Source organism: Gymnodraco acuticeps, unplaced genomic scaffold, assembly GCF_902827175.1.
Source record: "Gymnodraco acuticeps unplaced genomic scaffold, fGymAcu1.1, whole genome shotgun sequence".
NCBI classification, from domain to species: domain Eukaryota; kingdom Metazoa; phylum Chordata; class Actinopteri; order Perciformes; family Bathydraconidae; genus Gymnodraco; species Gymnodraco acuticeps.
The window spans coordinates 104159-125214 of NW_022990856.1; the positions used below are offsets into that span (position 1 = coordinate 104159).

The following is a 21056-nucleotide window of genomic DNA, read 5'->3' on the forward strand; positions in this document are numbered from 1 at the left end:
TTATAGATGTGTTTCTGATTTCCTGCTGACATTGGCTTTTTTTACTGGATTTATTGCAGATATGGTGTTTGTCGAGAATAATGTACATAATAAGAGACCTCAGAAAAAGTTATAACATATTTGATTACATTTGGACTATACTCTTCAAATAGAGATTTTACAAATATGTATTGTACTGTAGTCATGCTTGTATTGAGTTTTGGGGAGTAAGGGTAAATACAATTGTTTCTTATGGGCTTCAAACATATGTTTCAAAATGTATTTGAGAAATATCTTAATCCTAAAAGCAATCTATGTGTTATAGTTCTAATGAACAAAGTCAAATAAATTATTTAACCATCATTGTTTACAACAACAACATGCAGACATCAATTTTGAATCTTTATTTATCGATAACATATTTAGTGGTGTTTGAAACAAAGTGACTCACAATGCCAACATGTCTGTTCAAAAGTCTGGTTTATTTCAGTGGTAAGTTTCAGGTACAACATTTTTTTGAATTCACATTTCTATCACATTTCACTTAAAATCATCTTAGTAGCTTTAAAGATCATCAACGAAAGAAAAAGAAAAAATAAGTTGATTAAAAACTTGGCTTCCCTCAAAGGGAAATTATGAAAGCATCGGCAGGATTGGTGATAGTAAAAATATCAGAAAAATATTAGAGCCTTCAAGTCGGGCATTTATCTAACAGACTCAAAAACAGTTAAGTGCAAAGCCTTACACAGTTAGAATTAGCCTATGAGTCGGTGGTATGCAGCAGGAAGCCAGTGAAAGTGTTAAAGTGGCTTAGGTTATCACAGATGACACATCCTGCAGGCAGGAGGACCACCACCTGGTCCCCAGCCTTCAGTCCCACAGCCACCACCACCGTGGAACTGTCTTCAGGGTCATTGCCTTTATGTTCCGGTAAAACAGCCACCGCATGGCCGTTGACCATCAGGTTAGCACAGGCGGCAAAGGGGTTAATAGGAGAATCAATGTCGCTGTAGATGGTGACGGCGAGGCTGTAGACACCAGAGCGAGGAGCGGTGAAGATACTGGTGTCCGTACTGTAGCTATCACCCAGATTGATGAAGACGTGTTTGAAAGGGATGCGTTTGTCGTCAGGGAAGGGGCCAAAGCAGAGCATTCTAGCGTTGCTGTTGAGAGCGACAGAGAAGGCACTGCGGCTCTCTGAAAAAGCAGAGAAGAATAGAAAATCAGGTTGGAAGAATAAGGTGAAGGAGTTTTGTTCTTCAAAGCAACATTGACTCACTAACCAAGTTGATAAGTAACATTAAAACAATTCTGTTTTGTATTTCACATATTGCATTTTCCACAATGTTATGTTCAATAAGCAAATGAGGCATTTCATTATTTGAAAATGTGTTAAATTGATTTCCCGAACAGAAATCTTAACATTGGATATGGCTAGGTTCAAAATTCAGGGTCAAATGTTTTTAAATAAGCAACTTTGAATATCTGTTTGTATCACTCCATAAATAACAACAAACTGTCCACAACCATAAAACATATGGGACGTGTATTTTTTATATAAATCTGGCATGAATGAATATACCTTCAGAATACAAATGGAAGGTTTTGGTGTAACCAGTGCATAAAAAAGCGTGTCTTTGATTTAAGATATTTTGATGACGTTATGAACTGACTCCTGGTTTGTTTGCGGGATCTGACTGCTCACCTCTGAAATTGTTGAGGGCCATCTTTGATTCTGTCAGGACGTGGTGCATTCCTTCATAGCTGAAGTTAAAGTACTGTTCCATCTTGTTCAATTGCTTCTGCATCACACAGCAGCCACACGATTGCTGATCCAAATAACACGCTGTGCATGCATACATTCACAAACAAAAAAGCACACACATTAAGACAAAGGTTGCAGGTGCAAGTATGTGCAGACACATTGACTATGTATTGACGGAAAAAATAAACATATTTTCTTAAAACTCTCTTACGATTGGATGCCGTGTCAGAAGTAGAGGAAGGATCCACCCAGCCATATTCGTCCATACCAAAAGCTGCATGCAGCATACAAAGAAACACAATAGCTGGGGGGAAAGCAAAGGCACACAAATAAAACGCAGAAAATGGTTTGCATTATAGTTTCTCGGAAAAATGACCTTACTCTGGACTGCTGTTTCCGTGCCTTTAAGCTTTAAAAAGAGACCATTCCCTCCTACATTACATTGTACATGTGTCCCCAGAATTGTGTTTCTTCTTCGTTGTTAAATACCACATTGAAAAGCCATCTTCATTTAGGATATTTCTAACCTGCTCTTCTTCCATTATGTCTGACCTTTCAGTTGAAAAGTCATTCTGGATTCCATATTGTCTGTGAAGCTAGAAACCCTTACCATCCTAAATATTATGCCACTGTAGTTGAAACTTGTATTAAGTCTCACCTCTCATGTTGATGCTGGTGAAGGATGATGGCTTCAGATGGATTGAAAGTGCGTAGACTGATCCTGAGACAAAAGACTTGGATATTTATATTTTTCTGAGAGTCCCGCCCTTGTCACCTCTCGTTTTTATTCTTCCTCTTTTGGCATCGCTCGTCCTTGTTTTTATTGTTGCCCTATTTGCCTTTATGACTTTCATGACTAAAGCTGTATTTCTTCATCGCTGGGGGCTCTCATTTTGTAGAAATCACACACACGCAGACACACACCCTAAAGGGCTTTGTTGGTAAGGCCAACCAGGTATAATGTATCGCCTGAGAGAAGGTAGTGTGTCCGTTTCAAAGGAAGTGACGAACAAGAGAAAAGCCATTTAAAGTTAGTCTTGCAGTAAACACAGGAGCCACCGGCTTAAAATACCATTCAGTTTGGAGGCCATTTAGGGTTGTAGTGATGTTAATTTAGTAGCAGGTTTTGATAAGGAAAAATAATGTGTTGGGGAAAAAGCTGATATCTTCCCACCGTGAGTCCAATAATGTCATGAGTTCAATGCTACATCAAATGGAGTACTCTTTCGACTTTCCACGGTCCCATTGTGGTGATTAAAACAAAATACCACATAAGGCTACAGTTTTGTTGAGAATCCTGATTTATTTTGTCCACATAAAAAAGAAAAATCATACATTTCCGTCACATAAAATCAGTAAATGACACAAGATTTCACAAGAACCAAGTTACTCACACTGTATGGCATTAGTTAGTTGTTATGGGAAATAGGTTAAAAGATATACAACATTTTGAACTGTTATTTAGAAATGGCCTCAAATGTTGTAATAAATAATTGCTTCTGTCAAAAGATGACATAAGGTCTAAAGGTTTAGGAGGTAAAGATGAGAGTGTTCAGATGGATTGAAGATAACAATGGAGAAGATAGATTCAAAACTAAAAAGCACACCTCTCACTACAGAAAGATTTCATGTATCAGACTCAAACCTCATCAGGAGGTCAAGAGTTACAAATCCCAGGGCAGCTTAATCAGTAGCATACAGCAAGAAACCAGTGAAAGTGTTATAGTGGCTGTTGTCATCACAGAGGAAACATCCAATGGGCAGGTTGACAGCCACCTTGTCCCCAGCATTCAGGTGGAGGGCCACAATTATAGTGACGCTGTCCTCTTGGTCTTGCATATTTCTGTCTTTGGATCCTGCCACCACCAGGCCGTTAACCTGCAGACTGGCACAGGCGGCCAACGTGTTGCCAGGAGCCCCGGCGTCACTATAGACCAGGGGTGCCCAACCTTTTTTGAACCGAGAGCTACTTTTAAAGTGGCCAGTCTGCCGAGATCTACCAGTCCAAATAGAGAGTCGTAGCCATTACTGACAGCCTGCTACCAGGTAAATACACACTTCTACTTGTATAAAACTGACCTTTGTACGATGAATACTTCATAAAATACTGCAGATCCTTTATCTTACCTCTTTCTAATCTACACACATACAAGTATTTAACTGAAGTTACACAACAGTGTTGTTGATACAGAGTTGGAGTTTATTCACACGTCACTACAGTGGGTAATGTTTTCAAGAAACATTGAACAGTGCTGCCACATATGACACAGGGAAACAAGAAAATACTCTGAACCCTTTCTTTGCCATTATATAAAAATAGTGTTGCTACAAAAGTATACATTCGGCTTACTAATAAGAAAACTCAGATCTGAAGCTACTCAGGAATTTGCTGCCAAAGTGCAATAAAAAAGACAAAATTAATAGAATCAAACAATTTTTTTGTTGAATATAAAAAGAAATGCCTTTAAAATAGGATGCACGCAACACTAGTTTCTTAACCTGAATTGATAATAGACTATAATCAATTTAAACAGAACAGATCTTAATGTTTGCATTCTTATACCATTTTGTACAATAATTATAATGAATAAGTTCAAATGTGTTTCGCAAGAACGTGACTGACACGATAAGATGCTATGGTAGCAGCCTTGCTCTTGTTGTTGGGCCTGGTGAAAATGGACTGCTGTGCATTTAGCTGTCCTTTCAGGCCCCTCCCCTTTTGGAGCGTAGTGCAGAATTAGGAGGGAATTCCGTCTCGTAGCGTTTGTGCACTGTTTTGAAATGCCGCTCCTAAATTACCCTTCTTCGATAAAGCCACGCTCGCATTGCAGATGAGAGACAGATGGACTTTGAATTGGAATAGATACAAAAATAATCATCCTCCCACTCGGAGTGAAAATGATATATTTTTGGCTTTTTTGCTTCTGCCATAATTGCGGTCTTGTGTGTGTGCGGACTGTCACTCCTGTTGACACGGTCGGACAACAACGTCAGCGAAATTATAGTGCCCACTGCCCACCAGCCACGCCCCGACACATGGGGTCATGCCGGCCAATCACAAAGCTTTGATGCGTTCAAGTGCATTATTCTGGCACAGGAACATTATGTTACAGGACATTAACGATAAAACAGAATGTTGTTGTTCTATTTTTAGACACATCTCGCGATCGACTGGGAATCTCCTCGCGATCGACCGGTCGATCGCGATCGACCGGTTGGGCACCCCTGCTTTAGACGGTGAGGGCCAGGCTGTAGACACGAGAGCGAGGAACAGTAAAGATACCAGTCTCTGTACTGTAGCTATCACCCAGATTGATGGATACTCTAATATCGTTGAGAATGTTCTTTGTTTTTGTCAGTTCCTGCTCCAGCTCAGTGAGACTTGTGTTGAAGAACATCTTCATCCTTTGTATCTGCTGCTGCATCAGACAGCAACCACACGACCCCTGGTCAGTAAGGCCTGCTGAACACACAGAAGTTCAGTAGGTTGAAGATTCTGCCGACTCAATAACTATTTCCCATGACTTTTTATAATTTTGTTTTTCTCTCACCATTTTCCGTTTTGGAATCAACCACCTGTCCCCTCCAGGCATACATATTGGCCTGAATTAAGGCAGCTTCCAATAGACATAGCAAAACAGCAGCTGGGAGAAGAGCAAAAGTTATTAACCAATAACCCAGAAAGAATCCTATCATTGAAAGTAAAACATTTTACAACTTTTCTATTTATATCTCACCTCGCATGGTGATGCTGGCAGTTGACGAAGGCTTCAAGAGGACAGACTGTGATTGACTCATGCAGGGTCTCCCTTATATACGTTTCCCATCAATTCTCTTCTATAGCTCCTCCCAGTTCACCTTATACCATTATTTGTTGCCTTATGCCTGTATATGTACCTGTATGCCTTAACTCCTTTATGTTTGCGTGGGGGCAGCACAGACCCACACAAACACAGTCCAGGTTTTTGTGTTGTTGATGTAGGTCAGGTATTATCTGTCCTCGGAGGCTAGCTGTCTATGTGGTTCAGCGTTCCCATCACACGCAAATATGTATGCATGGATTTCCTCTCTTTCCAATTATATATTGTGCATTAAAATGAAGTGACCTGAAGTGTCTGAATGTAACTAAGTACATTTACTCATATACTGTACTTAAGTACTAATGTGAGCTACTTTTAATTTGACTCAAATCTGTCATGTCACTTACTTTCTACTTCTAATTAATACTTCCCTACATTTGTCTTACAGATCCAATTACTTCTTACTTTTTCCAGAAGCCATGTCCTCACTCATTATTACTTTCTCTAATTTGTCCTACTTTTTCAATCAGGGCAAGACACAACAAGCTGTGGCCACACGTGTAACACGAGAGCTTTATTGTCTTCCTGTGAATAGTGTTGAATTTCCTGACTAGCACAAAACCAGGCTATGCTTGTGAGTGTTAGGTCCAGAGAAGAAGACACACAAAAAAGTGGCCTCCCTCAGAGCAACAAGTGAGAGGGTGGTTATTTGAGTCAAAATGTATATTTGATTGAATGTAGGATGGTTACTTTAGTCGTTGTTATAGCTTTCACTTATTTTCTTGTGGTTTTTGTTCTTTCTCTTTGTACATTTAATCAGTGCAAACTATTGTTGCATTTGCATATGCTCATACTTTGCTTTTCATTGCTAAATTATAGCATATTGTCATTGTATGTCCACTTCTTTAAGTTGTAGCGTAAAACCTTGGTTATAATAATAATAATAATAAATTACATTTGTATAGCGCTTTTCCTGGTGCACTATGGAAAACGTATGAAAAATATTTTTGATCATAAATTGTATCTTTGAGAGCAAATTATGACAGCAAATATAAACCTTTACTGTGTTACTTACTAGCAGTGTTGGGACTAACGCATTACTTTTTTTATTCAGTAACTCAGACCGTTACTACATGGTGCGTTACTCCGTTAGTTTTTTTTCTATAGATGAGAGTAACAAATGCGTCACTTCCGGGCAAAAATAACGTCTCCGCCCACTTTTGGGGGAAAACAACGCTGTCAGTTGAACGGCGGTCAATACAAATTCTGAAGTTTTTGCCAATCCGATCAGAAATTTAAGAAAACCGGAGATTTTTGGATCATCAAAGAGCCCGATTCCAATGGCCAGACAGGCAAACAATTGCATTAAGCCATTAGAAATCGACGATCGGGATCGATATATGGTTAAATATAGCAGTAGGCTATCGATTTTCATAGATGAGAGTAACATCGACGTCACTTTACGGCCCCGCCCACTTTTGGGGGAAACAACACTGTCATTTGAATGGCGATCGAGCCTGAAGCCACAGAGCTCTTCTGTTACTGTCCTTTCTTCTTAGAGGAAGTACAGAAACACTGAACTCTGGATTATTTTTAATGTTTGAGGTGTAATAAACGACACAGCAGCTTTTTGGCATGATACAACTATTATGTTCCGCCTCGCTCATGAGAGTAACAGCAGGAGAAATTACAGCCTCGCCTACTGATTTTAATTTAAAGGGATAGTGGAAATCCGCGAATTTTGGGTTTAACTTATGTATTTTTATTAAAAAGAAGCATAATAAACCATTTTTTTTAATTTCATGAGCCTAGTTTCATTTCATTTTCAATTTTACTGCGCCCTCTCAATGAAACGAAATACTTCGGGAATCGTCGGGAATCTTCGGGTGATGACGAAAGCATAGGAAGACGGGCACAAACAATGGCGGACATTCAATAGCATTTGCATGTGAATAGCCGACCTTTATTATGGTGAATAGATGTGTTTTGTATGGCTGTAGTGCGACAGAAAAATTCTACGTGACACAACGACATTGGATTAACCTTGAGATGCGTTTTTATTTTGATCACAAATCAAAAAAGGTAAGACGTAATTATTGTAATATTTTTGGAACCGGATGTTGTTTACTTTCTCTTTTCTGGCTGATAGCTCCAGGAATTCGAGGTCTTACAGTGATGATGACATTACATGTGTGGAATCTGTGGAGTCTCAGCTTTAAATCGTATATCTTGTTTGTGCAGTTAAGATAGTAATAAGGGTATTTCTACCGTGTGTTGTGTGTAAAAAAGCGTTAGCATTAGTTAGCATTGTTTCGCTCAATGCTAATTCAAAGGCTTGGTATTACTCTTGTGTTTTTTCTAGCTAACAATTGTTCTTATTGTCAGTTAGCGGAGTTTCTTACCTTTAAAAGGGTATGAAACATTAATAGTTTCATAAATGTTAAGAAGCCCTGAGACATGTGAGAGAAAAAAAACTGTGGGAGGGGTCCACTGGGGGGACCTTCGGGCTTAACTGGTTAACAATGATTAATATTTGTAAAGGCTACAGGTGATCTTAAGATGCGTGAGCTATGCTTAGGGACCTACCAGTCAAGATTATTTGTGCGTAGGGGTGCATCATCTGGCGCCTGGTCCTGGTCATCCTCGCCATTGCCCATGCCGTGAACCATCACCTCGGGCTCGGGCTCGAACAAATAAGGACGTAATGGTCCATCGTCTGGCTCAATATTGTCACCATCGTCGCTTACTGAACCGGATTCAGATTCAGTTCCTAAAACGACATTTTCGTAGGAAAGATCATCACTGGATACCTCGTACAATCCTTCTTCTTTGTCTGGTATATTTGCCCTTCCACGTTCATTCTGCATAGACGCCATGGTTTGTTATCGTATCGTCTTCCTGAGTTTTCGTCACTTCCGGTTTGGCTGAAGCGATAATTTCGTTTCTAAAAAACTTCGGGGAAGCTGCAATAAAGTGCTTCTAACATGCGTAAGGCAATTATTATATATTTTTAATCAGGTGTGATTGTTTTGGTACGTAATTATGCTTGTATATAAGTTAAAACGAAACTATTTGAGGTTCCATTTCCACTATCCCTTTAAGTACAGTTATCATCTCTGTTCGCCTGGCTGTTAGATGAGAGTAACACCTACGTCACTTCCGGGCAAAAATTACGGCCCCGCCCACTTCTGGGGGAAAACAACGCTGTCATTTGAATGGCGGTCAATACAAATTCTGAAGTTTTTGCCAATCCGATCAACATTTTTTGAAAACCGTCGATTTTTGGATCTTCAAAGAGCTCGATTACGATGGCCAGACAGGCAAACAATTACATTTGATCATTGGTAATCGACAATCGGTCTTGATATATGGTTAAGTACAGTACTTGAGTAAATGTACTTAGATACTTCCTGTGTCCCATGCGGAGACGGGCTGTGGGCGTGTTTGTGTTGTTTACTAACAAGACTATCATGGCGGCGGCGGAGCTCAAGTCTAGATTCTCCACCTGGAGATATTCTCACTATTTCACTTTTGTCGAGCACAAAGAAAAGAACGTTTTAGTTACATGTAAGTTGTGTCCTGGCGGGTCAAAGATCCTATCTACTGCCCAAACCAGTCATTCAAATCTCTTAAAACATCTGCAAAAATAACATGCTGGGACGAAGCTAGTAGCTAAGACCACAGAGACTCAGCCGACGCCACTCCACCTCCACCTAAGCAACAGCGGCTGGATTTTAACCAAGGGACTGCTGGCCAGGGAAAAGTCGATAAAGCCATTGCACGGTATGTTGTAGAACACATGCAGGCTATTGCTACAGTGGAGTCACCCGCTTTCAGGGAGCTAGTTAGCATGATAGCATGTCCGGGCGGCACACGGCATATGGGACGGAAAACTTTTTCCAACTACCTGGAGAAAGAATATACAAAAATGGAAAGCCAGCTAATATCGATGCAATCCAGATTGCATAAAATGCATGTCAAGTTGATCAACAGATAGTATTATTGAAATAACAGTACTGAAATGAAGGCTATAAGGGCATTAATGGGACCCCCTTTTTAAAGTAACTAACACGTTACTTTTCACAATAACGCATTACTTTTTTTAAGTAACTGGTAAAGTAACTGAGTTACTTTTGAAATGAAGTAACTAGTAATGGTAACTAGTTACTGGTTTTCAGTAACTAGCACAACACTGCTTACTAGTACGCTTAAACAATCTGTATTAGCCTACTCAAACCAATACTGAGGGCTACTCAAACTTCGTAAGTTAACCTATCCCCAAAGTAACATGTTTTAATAAGGACGTATCGATGAAATGCGTGTTTTCTGCTCTTTTATTCACTTACAAATCAATCTCATCAATTAAGCTTTTGTGTAAAAAGAATATGAAAACCAGACATTTCTGAATTTGTTTCGTTTCTATACTTATGACAAACTTATTACAATTTGCCAACCAGACATGCTGGTTATATCAAAAGCCGACAGCACATTTTTCATATACAACTCAATCCAATTGGCTAACAGTCACTGTAGCTCCCACTCCGGTCCAGAACCTGAACCCTGGGTGCAGCGGCCCTGTGAACTGGCTCTGGTGTTGGTGGATGATCTCAGCCTGGTTGTGGGAGATGCGGTAGAAGGCCAGAACCCCTGCATGCTGGTCCAGATAGACGCCAACCCGCCGGGCCTTAGGAGAGCCCAGCTGTTTTTCCTGACCATTGTGCCAGAAAGAGAAGCCAGTCCCGGACCAGTACAAGCTCCAAGACAGAGCGTTGTGGCCCAAACGGCTGCTGTCATCAGAAGACCTACGATCCATCTCCTTGTATGCCACGCCTATGGTCATCTTTATGGTGGGACAGAAAAAAAACTAGATAAGAAAATGAAGCTCCCTTGCACTAGTTCACAAATTGCGCTATTTGTATTCTACAATTTCCCTGAGCTGGTTTTCAGATGAGAGCTTAGATTTAATTTCTGTCTTAACTTTTGTGATATTGAGTTTTCAGAACGTGGTTGATTTTGTGAATATTAAAGAAAAGCTTCCCATTGATCACCTGCATCAGGGCATATAATAGTATTATTTGTACACAATTCCCTATTGGAAAGATAAATGTTCATTATCGAAAAATAAATCTTTTAAAACTATTATTAAGAAAATACTTTTTTGTGTGAACCATCACAACACAGTACAAAATGCACCTGAGGCAGGTGGAACAATATATTTTGTTGCAGCTATCAAGTAGTTTATCTAGTAATGGAAAACATTTTAAAATGATGAAAAGTTAAGGGATCTCTAAATGTGTCTCAATTCATCCTAAGGCGAAGATTATTTTGCAATTCGAATGAAAATTAATCACATGGTTGTTTACACTGATAATCCATGTATGCAATGTCTATGATATGAAGTAAACCAAGATTATTTTGACTTATATATTGACCTCAGATTTAAAGTTGTAATGTCTAAGGATTCACCTTCTTGCCAGTCCACTCCACCTCCCAGTAGAAAGGGCTCCCTGCCAGAGCCTCTCTGCAGAGAACCTGCCTCCAGAAGAGGAAGCGCTCAGGATGCTCCGGTAGGTTCAGGTTCTCAGCACGCATCGTGGCCTTATGACCTCCATCGGACAGCTGTACGTGGCGATAAACGGTGTTGGCGTCCATGGTGGGCTCGAAGCGAACTGAAGGGAGAGGACGCATTTTAGTGAAGACTCTGGATCTCCCCAAAGACTATTAGACTGTGTTGTTTATTTAGCTTTATATTAAAGAGTATGATGGACTCACATTTCAGTAATTCTTCTCTTGTCTTTGGTTCTGGGTTAACAAGTCCAACGGTTGTTACAAGAGGTGCTACAAGGTAACAAATATTTATATTAAAATCAGTGAAATGATATACACGTTTTACTTCTACAAAAATAAGTAGTTGATGGATAAATACTTTTGTATTTACCCTGAGGTTGGGGAGCAGGGAAGGGGGAAGGTGGGGCTGAAGCTTCATGGAGGAAAGGAAACACAGGAACCGGTACACTGAATTAAATCTCAATTCCATGATATAAAATCTCTGAAACATTTTCATGTAGTCTAGCCCCAGTATTACTTATTCTTACCTTCAGCACATGCAGGACGTTTTAATGAATCCTCATGCCGGCCTAGGGAAACAGAAATGACAGATAAAGCATTATAACTTGGGTCATTTCTAACAGACATATTTAAACACCACAGACATATAGTATAAAATGCTTCTGCAGTAACTTACACCGAGGTCGTGGAGGTGGCAAAGGGTCTGTCATCATCTCATACACTACAGGAAAAAGGAGATGAGTTGTAAAAAACATATCTAAAAGGTTTCTTTATTTCAGTTTATGAATAAATAAGAAATAAAGGGAAACCTTGGGATGATACTTTTAACATTCACTTTAATTCTTGGGCTTAGGAGAATGTAAAGTATTTCCATGTCATAAGTCCAAGTGAAGGTAATTTTGACAAAGTCCAAAGCCTTTTGCTCAATAAACTCTGTATAATGTCCAGCAAATCAATTATTTTTCAGATTTCAGCAAATCATGTCTTAAAGTGGACCTATCATGCTATATTTGAATAATATATTGAAGGCCATACCTATATAACATGTCTGTGAAGTTTTTTTTTCAAAATACCAAACAGATCATGCATTTTAGCCATGCCTCATTTCGCTCTTTTACAGCCCTGTTTTTGCAAGGGCTGATTCTGTGGCAAATGAGCTGCAGCTGACCACAGATCTGTTGCCGCCCCGTTTTTAGAGATTTAGGTATGGAGGAAAAGAGAGAGGGTTGTGTTTTCTGACACTTGGTGAGTTCCCTGACACACCGGGGACACATATTCATGTATAAAAGACGTACAAAAGTGCATTTTGCATGATAGGTCCCCTTTAAAGCCCCTGTCACACTGTCCCGAAATTGACACCCGATGGACACACGAATATGGAATTGTGAATTTCGCACGAAGATGGCCCCGAACCACACACGAAGGCAACATTTACATTACATTTAAGACATACAACTGCAATGAAAGTACCAAAAACAATTATGTTACAGTACTATGATACTGTACTGATATCTTCAGACTTTGTTCTTTACTTTATCCGTCTTTATATGTAGAAAATATTACGTTTTCTCCGTAATGTTGTTTCCATAGCAACAACAACTTCCTGTCAACTCTCCTTCAAATAATATATTATATCCTTTTTAGTTTCACAGAACACAAATTGGGTTATTTACATAATATGTTTACATGATTTTGTTGTGCAATAAAACAACCCGATGGACACACGATAAAGGAAATGTTCAAATTCGGCTGTGATCGTAGCAACATCGGGCCATTCGTGAGGGCATCTAAGCCATCGTATGACCGCCGGTGGAGTTTCTCAGGCTCCGGCAGCAACTTCGTGAGCGGTGGCAACATCTTTGGCATGGCCGAAGGACCTTGCGAAGGTTCATTTTCGTGTTGAATTTGTGTGTCAATTTTGCCCTTCATAAGGCCATCGTGAGGGCATCTTGTTATCATCGGTGCCATCGGGCATTCGCCCCGATCAGAGTGAGGGTGAATGCACCGATGATAACACGAAGATGACACGATTTGACAAGATGCCCTCACGAGTGCCTTACGAAGTTGCCGCTCACAAAGTTGCTGCCGGAGCCTGAGAAACTCCACCGGCGGTCATACGATGGCTTAGATGCCCTCACGAATGGCCCGATGTTGCTACGATCACAGCCGAATTTGAACATTTCCTTTATCGTGTGTCCATCGGGTGTCAATTTCGGGACAGTGTGACAGGGGCTTTAGTGATAACAACTGTGATTAGAGTCCAACTCTGGTTCAAGTCATGTGCATCGAGTCCACACCTATAGTATCTGAGTAAAACAGTTAATACAAACTTTTGTTTAACATGATTGTGTTCTGGGCTTTTATCACACTGGTTGATTGATTTTAAGTTACTGCACCTGTGGTTGCCTGGCCACTGCTAGCTGCTGCTGCTGCTGCTGCTGCTGCTGAGGCATCATTGGATGTTGAAGCCACTGCATCAGGATTCACCAAAAAAAAGGAAGGTTTTGAATGTCTGAAATTGAGAAGAATGGCAAGAAAGAGAGAAGAGAAATAAAACACTGACCTAATGTGATGACCTTGGCCAGACTGGCTTTGCAGAGTTCCTGTATTGACTCCTGTAGTTCTTTCATGGTAGAGCGAACAGAGGCTATCACCGCTTCCTCCTGATTCAGTATCGACTCTCCTATTGCACCTGTCTGACCCAGCGGCTCCATGATGAAGAAATTCTTTAGAAAGAAACGACAAAACGTATAACAATAAGACAGGATTTTCAATTTCATTACTGGTGAACCTTATTCTCTGTGCATCATGATAACATCAAGTGGTTTCGATTATTTATAGTTCACACCCAACCACTAATTACCTTCAAGAAGCAGATGTCGTCCTGCATGTCCTTCAGCCTGCTCAGCTCCTCATTCTTCCAGCGCAGCGGTGCCACCTCCTGCTCCAGTCTGTGGATCTGTCCTTCGACCCGGCTACCTAAGGAGGTCTCATGGGTGCTGAGGACTTCACCGACCTGGATGCCTGCTTGATTCACAGTCTTGACAAGCTCCGAGAATACATCTGTGCTCTCATGATTTAGAGCCTGCACCAAGGCCTACGGAATCCCCAAAGAGGAGGAGAAGAGGGTACAAGGATTTTAAATGTGTTTGTTCTAACAATCAAAACATCAAAAAATGAATGGGTTCAAAGGTTTCTCCTCAAAACTACATAACTTCTTACTTTGTGTTGGCGGGCAGCATGTGAGAGCTCTATAAGCCTATTTTCCGTCTCCTGGATTCTCTTCTGTATTTCTACTTGCATCTGATTAAGCTCTTTCTGTGTGTACACACACACACACACACACACACACACACACACACACACACACACACACACACACACACACACACACACACACACTACACACACACACACACACACACACACACACACACACACACACACACACACACACACACACACACACACACACACACACACACACACACACACACACACACACACACACACACACACACACACACACACACACACACACACACACACACACACACACACACACACACACCACAACACACACACAGACACACAACATCACACACCACACACACACACACACACACACACACACACACACACATTACTGAAAAGGCATTTCAGTTTAAATTCTTTTTTTAGCCTGGAGAATTGCGACTTTAATGCCATTTCAGAAGACAGACGTTGATTGTTTGGTGGTCTTGGTCAAATTGAGAAATAAGTCCCCTTTGGGTGACTACGAGGACATAAAGGATGTACTTTATAGTAAAATGGTGAGTTGTAGTTGAGGAAGGGATCCTTTTCTGTCAAGATTACATTTGCCAAGCTTGGAATAAAAAGGCAGAATATTTTATTAAGGAGCGAGTGTTTAAATAACTTGTAATTGTGTAATGAAAGGAAATGTCCGACTACTGTCTGTAACTATATGTTTTGTGTATTGTAAACCTGGGTATGTGCCGTATGTGCACAGCAAGAAAACAAGGACATTAATATAGAAATATAAACTTTTGCATGAAGGACAGTGACCTAGATTGAACTTTGAGGTGGGTCATTTGCAAAGCTGCAGTTTATCCTTAAGGAAGTGTAAGAACACATCCACACAGGAATGCACAATAAAAACAACTCACAAGTACTTCAGGTTCATCTACATTTTGGAAATGCTACACTTATGACAACACAGTTATTATTTTAACTGCACTTTCTCTGACCAACATGAGATAAAACATAGAAAGGACAAAAGAGTATTGATAATATTCCCGTTTGATATTTGCCCTGTCCATTACATACCTGTCTCTCCCTCCTCTCTGCCTGTGGTTTGATCACACGATGTCCCTCGTGTCCATGCTGGCAACAAACTTCACACACACACTCCTTGTCCTCGTGGCAAAACAGGTCCAGGGGTCGATTGTGTTGAGGGCAGGGCCTGGGCTCCACTGTTGGAAGCTGAGGGTACATGCTGCCCGGACGCGGCCCTATTCCTGGTAGGACCTCCAGGTAGATAGGCATTGATGGCGGGGCAGAGGAGACAGCTTTGGAGGAGCTTTGTCTGAGGCTGTTTGTTCTCAGTTTCTCCATAGCCTCCACTAGCACAGTGCTCTTAGCCAGCGAGGGTCGAGGGTTAAACACCTGTCTACACTGGGGGCAGCTGTACTCACCTTTGCGGTTTCCCTTGTCCCAGTGGCTCTGGATACATGCCAAGCAGTATGAATGTCCACAGGATATAGTGGCTGGGTCCTTCAGGGTGTCCAGGCATACTGAGCACACAAAGGTCTCCTCTTCAGACCAGGCTGAGGCCATGGTGCCGGGTGGAATGTAGAATAATTCTGTATTTCTTGGAGATCAACCTGGACGTTAGACAACCACAAGTTCCCCTGTTTAAATAGGTTAATGAACTAGAAAAATAGTCAGAACTAGAAATAATGCAAGTGCTTTAAGTTAAAGCAAAAACTCGCAGAGGGCAAAGCTGAAATGCCAGTTCACATGAAACTATGCTGCTTAAGAGCAGAGGCAGCCGTACTCAAGGTGAGGTAAAACAGGTCTGGTAAGGTGTTTATAATGTGTATGTCATGGGGCCATGGCTTCCTATAGTTTGTCAAATGATAAATGGTATCATATGGGCTAAATGCCAACGTACTGTCAATCACTCTGAAAAAATACTGTTAAAAATCTTGCATTAACGTTACGAAATTAAGCCAGATAGTGATGTTAGGGCTTGTTAAATATTTTGAACATGTGTGTTAGTCCAGGCCTCGTTATTGTGGAGTTCAATTTAGACAGCTGTTTCACCTGTGAGGCCTGAGTAGTAGTGACGTACATTGCAGACAACTGATTTCATCAGTAAATAATGTCAGTATTATATCTTCTTCTTCTTCTCTCGGTTTTTGGCAGATTGCAAACAACTTTAAAGGTGCATACCGCCACCTACTGTACATGAGTGGGAATCATCATATCATTCCATCCCTTAACTCATGGACGTATATGTATATGATCTAATCAAAAATAAACAAAAACCGTAAAATAAATAAAACAAAATAAAAATCTATAATCTTTCCTGACCTAATGTTACATTATTGTTCCTACCCCAGTTTCACTCAGAAAGGTAAACAGTGCCTTTCTGGTAGCTCTTACTCCCTCTCCTTTTGTTCCCAAAATACCAACCACACTCCATTCCCTCTCTGCCTCTATAACTTTAGCGTTTAGTTTTTCTCTTTCAGCTTTATAGATGTCACAATGTAACAAGATATGTTCTACATTTGCTTTAACGCCACAGTTCCTACACTTGTCACTCTGTCACTTTCCCCCATGATATACAGCGTACCATTCAATGCTGTGTGATTTATTCTGAGTCTAGCTATCATGATTTCCTCCCATCTTTTTCTTTAGTATTATATCTCAACCCCTGCTTTCTATTTATTAGAAAGGGTAAGAGTTGTTGGAATAATTGTGTAAGAAAGTCCTGCGGGTCACCACAGCGCAGTGAGGGCAACTCTGACGCTCATGAAGCTACTCTGCGCCATTTTGACTACTGGCAGCTGAGCCGGCTAGCTGGGTAAGAGGCCAACTGCTGTTCAACTTTCAAGGTGAGTGTTTTCTTTTAACTTACATTTTAATGTCGCAAATTGCGCTTCCCTTTCTGTTCGACTTGTCGGATCCGTCCCATTGACCACATATAAGGTTTAGCTTTTGGGTTCATTTGTTTTTTGCTAACAGGCTAGTTAGCGTTAGCCTGTTCATGTTATATGTTAACACCTGATTTCAGAGCCAGTAGAACAACAAGTAGATGATGTCGAATACCAGCTTGTGTTAGTTATAGTTGTAAATTGAGAAGCTAACAAGCCTGGCACTTTAACGTAATATGACATGTCATTGTAAATATTCTTAACGTAACTAACAAAAGTAAGCTAAGCTAGTTGTAACCAGCAGATGTAACTCGTAATCCAAAATTTGACAGCAGCTGATCTGATTAACTTCAGCACATTTAGGTTTTACGAGCTGCACTCTTTGGGTTTGCAGAAATCACGTTAAGATGAAATAAGTGTTTGTGTCCGTAACAGCTTTGATCTGATTCTGAGATGGCATACACAGTGCTGTAAAGTACATTTACTGTGCTGTACTTAAGTTTGAGAGACTTGAGCTTTACTTGAGTATTTCAAGTATTTACAAGTGCATACAATCTAGTACTTATACTTGTTTTACTTAAGTACAAGATCTGAGTACTTTTTCCCACTCTGGTGTTACAATAGTGCTTGTTAAATTTGGACAAACTTGTGCGCTCAGATCAGTCGTTTGACCTCACATGTTTACCCTCACCTCACTCCCCTTGGTTTGTGAATTTGGCAAATGATGTTGCTTTTTTAATGCTTTTATGTGATTTTTTTTTTTATAGGATGTTTAGGGCCCGCTGGGTCCTGACTTGGTCTTGTCCCATAAGGCCATTGCTGCTATTACGAGAATCTCCCTTCTCTGCGTTGTCTAAACACACTGCTTCTGGATGGCAGGGTGCAAGAGATGTAAAGAATAGGAGATATGAAGCGACCCGAGGAAGAAAGGAGGGGTCATCACTAAACACAGAGACTGTATCCTGTTTAACACAGCTGCCTTTATGTAACGTGGACTGTAATAATCCGAAAGATGCTTCATTTCAAAACCTCCTATCCAAAGCCAGTTTGTCCAGCAATCATCACCTCCCTCAGGTTTCTGGCTCTGCAAAAGCCAAACAAGCATATCCCTCTTTGAAATCTACTGCAGTGAAAGCTACAGTTGAAAACCACAAGACTGTGAGCACTTACCAGAACTGTTTTATCAACAAAACGTTTCTTCAACCCTGGAGAAGGGCTTGGGATGTGAGCCAACCGTCACTCAGTTTCACCGATAAGACTCAGTGTAACCCTCTTCAAAGCCATTTATATAGCAGACAGCACTTTGTTAGATCGTTCAGCTTGTCGACACACAGGCCATGGATTTTTAACCAATTAAATAGCAGACAACAACCTTCTAGCCTCTCTTCCCACAAAACCAGAGGCGTCCATCAGGCTGCCCCTCAGGTGGCCGACACCTGGAGAGATTGTCTGTCGCATGAGAATGAAAACAGGTGTCGACAGAGACTGGGGCCCAATGTGAAGCTGTACGAAGTGGATAAGGGGAAACAGCGGGCAAGCCAGGGAAAGAACCAGGGGAGATGGGCCTCAGTCCTAGTTTCTCTGTGCTCTGATCATGGGGAGCCTGCATTTCTCTTTACTCTGCGCTCCAGCACACTGAAGGGCAGGCACAAGGGAGATGTCAGGTAAGTGGGAGGATATCAATTGCATTTGAACTCCTGTAGAAGGCTGCATCCGTTCTTATTTCCAGTTTTTTTCCCCTAGTTTTGCAGGAGGAAAGAGTGATCCATCAGATGTGGATGTGGTGGACACAGCGTTGAGGGAAGCCAGGGAGGAGCTTGGTGTTTCTGTGGCAACAGAGAAGGTCTGGGGCATCCTGAAGCCTCTCAGGGACATGGTGGGTGTCAGTGCAGTGTTATGTCTACATCAAATAATACATTTAAAATGTGATGATATAATTATTGCTGTTTATGAATGTATGGCAGTCACTAAAACAATTGTGGTAGGGTGCCACTGAGAAACTTTGCTTTTCAATATTCTTTTAAATCAATTTGCTTCTCTTAAAAGTTTATTTTTTATGAGGTTTGTAAAGAGATTTTAAAAAATCTTGTAAAGAGATTTTAAAAAAGTATTCATCCAATAACAATGCCATCAGTCTGTTGATGGTAGTGAAAATATTAAATGATCTCTATTAGAAATTACAAGAGCACATGCTAAGACTTCTTATTTAGGACTATCGGTCGCAACCATAGACTATATATAAACCCCGGAATATTCTATTTACGATGCTATAAAACAGTTGGATTGTTTTTTTAACACTCACTTGAATATGTCAATTGTTTGTTATTAATTATCTGCAAATTGAATACTCACCTAACGCTAGAGTTATCCCTGCACTAGCCTTAAATGTAGCCTGTTTAGGCCTAAGGCACTTCTCGTTATGTTCACTATTAGACAGACTGTGCTTTGTCATAGGCCACAGATAAACATATCCTAACAATTAAGAAGGAAAAACGTTTTTTGTGTCACCCACACACTGAATACTGAGACTTGCTCTGATTGTAAAGGTAGTTTGTCTCTCTCACCAGTCAGGCATGATGATAGCTCCTGTGCTTGTTAACCTCGGGCCCCTCGAGGAGATGTCCTTCAAACCGAACCCTGGAGAGGTACAGTCATCCTATTGTTTTGCATTTTATAAATGTTATATCTGCCTCTGAGGGACAGGTTTCCATATTACTGTTTAGTTTTTTTTCAGCTATGTTATTTCAGTAATTTCTTCTATAACAGATACTAGTAAAGAGCTGATATATCTTTGTAGGTCTATGATGTCACACCACTATCATAGCCAGCTCTAAATAACTTTATAGGTATTATATTCTTTTTTTGCTGTTTTGTATCAAATTATCTCCAGGTCTGACTTGGTTATCATCTACCTTAATACTCAGTTAATCAGTTTAAGCTAGCTGGCATTATCTCTCATTTTCTTCCTCCATGCATTTCAAAACACATGTTTTCTGCTTGTTTTTATTTCGATCCAAAGTTGTAAACTGTGCCTTCTTTGCCTGTTTCTGTCCCAGGTGGAGGAGATTTTCACCCTGTCCTTGTCCCACTTGTGTAACCCTCAGAACCGTGGCTACACACACTTCCGCACCGGCAACAAGTATGGATACACCGTCCCAGTGTTTCGTAACGGGAAGCATCGAGTGTGGGGTCTGACAGCCATCGCTCTAGACCATACCCTCAAACTTATCATCCCTTCTTAGCAGCAACTTCTTTACACTTGACAGTACACCCCTAATGTGACTTAAAGATTTCATAATAATGTGCAATCCAGCGCTGGAATCGGTTCATGATTTCATTTATGAAGGTGAGGTCCTCTCCAGTAAGGAGAAGGATTTTTCCATTTGTGCACTTTCTTTCTCATTGATAAAGAGCTGGCGTTGGAAATCTTTCAATAATTTGAAGACATATGAAGTAACAACATTGAAAAGCTATCCTTATACTTTATTATACCTCATTGTTGGACTGCTTTCATTTTCAAATCCGTACACATCCTTTTCAATTCAGCTTGAAATCTTATGTTACCAATTAAAAGTATTTAAACAAGTTAAATCACTGAGTCCGAGATAACGTTTTCCTTATGCATTTCAAATGAGGCTAGTTGGTGTTACGTCTTATCATGTGGGCCCAGTTATAACAGTGATTCAGCTCATGCACATTTAGTTTAGCTTTTTATGATTCTGGACTGTTATAAATACTGAAATAATATAAGCACATCATGTGGCGTGTTGATGAACAATGCAATAC

General features: G+C 40.5%; 3 protein-coding genes across 6 annotated transcripts; 1 reads left to right on the forward strand and 2 right to left on the reverse strand.

Moving 5' to 3' along the window:
* Nucleotides 1–442: 442 nt before the first annotated feature.
* Nucleotides 443–8175, reverse strand: LOC117557397 (caprin-2-like). 2 transcript variants are annotated; one of them, XM_034233232.1, is made up of 4 exons: nucleotides 8131–8175; nucleotides 1956–2048; nucleotides 1685–1825; nucleotides 443–1176 (listed from the first exon to the last, which is right to left on the reverse strand). In XM_034233232.1, exons 1-4 carry the CDS (start codon nucleotides 8162–8164, stop codon nucleotides 740–742), a joined length of 705 nt encoding a protein of 234 aa, XP_034089123.1. In that variant the 5' UTR covers nucleotides 8165–8175; the 3' UTR covers nucleotides 443–739. The 2 variants fall into 2 exon arrangements, with proteins under 2 accessions (XP_034089123.1, XP_034089124.1); XM_034233233.1 differs by lacking the exon at nucleotides 8131–8175 and adding an exon at nucleotides 2403–2857.
* A 1685-nt stretch (nucleotides 8176–9860) lies between these two features.
* ftr86 (finTRIM family, member 86) lies at nucleotides 9861–16423 on the reverse strand. 2 transcript variants are annotated; one of them, XM_034233214.1, is made up of 11 exons: nucleotides 15439–16423; nucleotides 14335–14430; nucleotides 13976–14209; nucleotides 13676–13838; nucleotides 13509–13583; nucleotides 11789–11833; nucleotides 11640–11681; nucleotides 11471–11524; nucleotides 11317–11382; nucleotides 11011–11213; nucleotides 9861–10384 (listed from the first exon to the last, which is right to left on the reverse strand). In XM_034233214.1, the coding sequence occupies exons 1-11, from the start codon at nucleotides 15946–15948 to the stop codon at nucleotides 10049–10051; spliced, it is 1824 nt and encodes a 607-aa protein (XP_034089105.1). In that variant the 5' UTR covers nucleotides 15949–16423; the 3' UTR covers nucleotides 9861–10048. The 2 variants fall into 2 exon arrangements, with proteins under 2 accessions (XP_034089105.1, XP_034089106.1); XM_034233215.1 differs by having other exon boundaries at nucleotides 11483–11524; nucleotides 15439–16421.
* Nucleotides 16424–17077: 654 nt separating this feature from the next.
* Nucleotides 17078–20861, forward strand: nudt8 (nudix (nucleoside diphosphate linked moiety X)-type motif 8). 2 transcript variants are annotated; one of them, XM_034233217.1, is made up of 5 exons: nucleotides 17078–17231; nucleotides 18038–18934; nucleotides 19014–19146; nucleotides 19838–19915; nucleotides 20327–20861. In XM_034233217.1, exons 2-5 carry the CDS (start codon nucleotides 18039–18041, stop codon nucleotides 20510–20512), a joined length of 1293 nt encoding a protein of 430 aa, XP_034089108.1. In that variant the 5' UTR covers nucleotides 17078–17231; nucleotide 18038; the 3' UTR covers nucleotides 20513–20861. The 2 variants fall into 2 exon arrangements, with proteins under 2 accessions (XP_034089108.1, XP_034089109.1); XM_034233218.1 differs by having other exon boundaries at nucleotides 20375–20861.
* The last annotated feature ends 195 nt before the right edge of the window (nucleotides 20862–21056 follow it).

Coding starts and splice junctions, on each gene's coding strand:
- nudt8 (XM_034233217.1), top strand. CDS start 18,039: ATGTTTAGGGCCCGCTGGGTCCTGACTTGGTCTTGTCCCATAAGGCCA. Junction 18,935..19,013: donor AGGCACAAGGGAGATGTCAG/GTAAGTGGGAGG, acceptor TTTTTCCCCTAG/TTTTGCAGGAGGAAAGAGTG. Junction 19,916..20,326: donor TCAAACCGAACCCTGGAGAG/GTACAGTCATCC, acceptor TTTCTGTCCCAG/GTGGAGGAGATTTTCACCCT.
- ftr86 (XM_034233214.1), bottom strand. CDS start 15,948: ATGGCCTCAGCCTGGTCTGAAGAGGAGACCTTTGTGTGCTCAGTATGC. Junction 14,431..15,438: donor CAGAGAGGAGGGAGAGACAG/GTATGTAATGGA, acceptor GTGTACACACAG/AAAGAGCTTAATCAGATGCA. Junction 11,834..13,508: donor CAGTGGCCAGGCAACCACAG/GTGCAGTAACTT, acceptor TTTTTCCTGTAG/TGTATGAGATGATGACAGAC.
- LOC117557397 (XM_034233232.1), bottom strand. CDS start 8,164: ATGATGCACCCCTACGCACAAATAATCTTGACTG. Junction 1,826..1,955: donor TTCTGACACGGCATCCAATC/GTAAGAGAGTTT, acceptor ATGCATGCACAG/CGTGTTATTTGGATCAGCAA. Junction 1,177..1,684: donor GGCCCTCAACAATTTCAGAG/GTGAGCAGTCAG, acceptor CTGCTTTTTCAG/AGAGCCGCAGTGCCTTCTCT.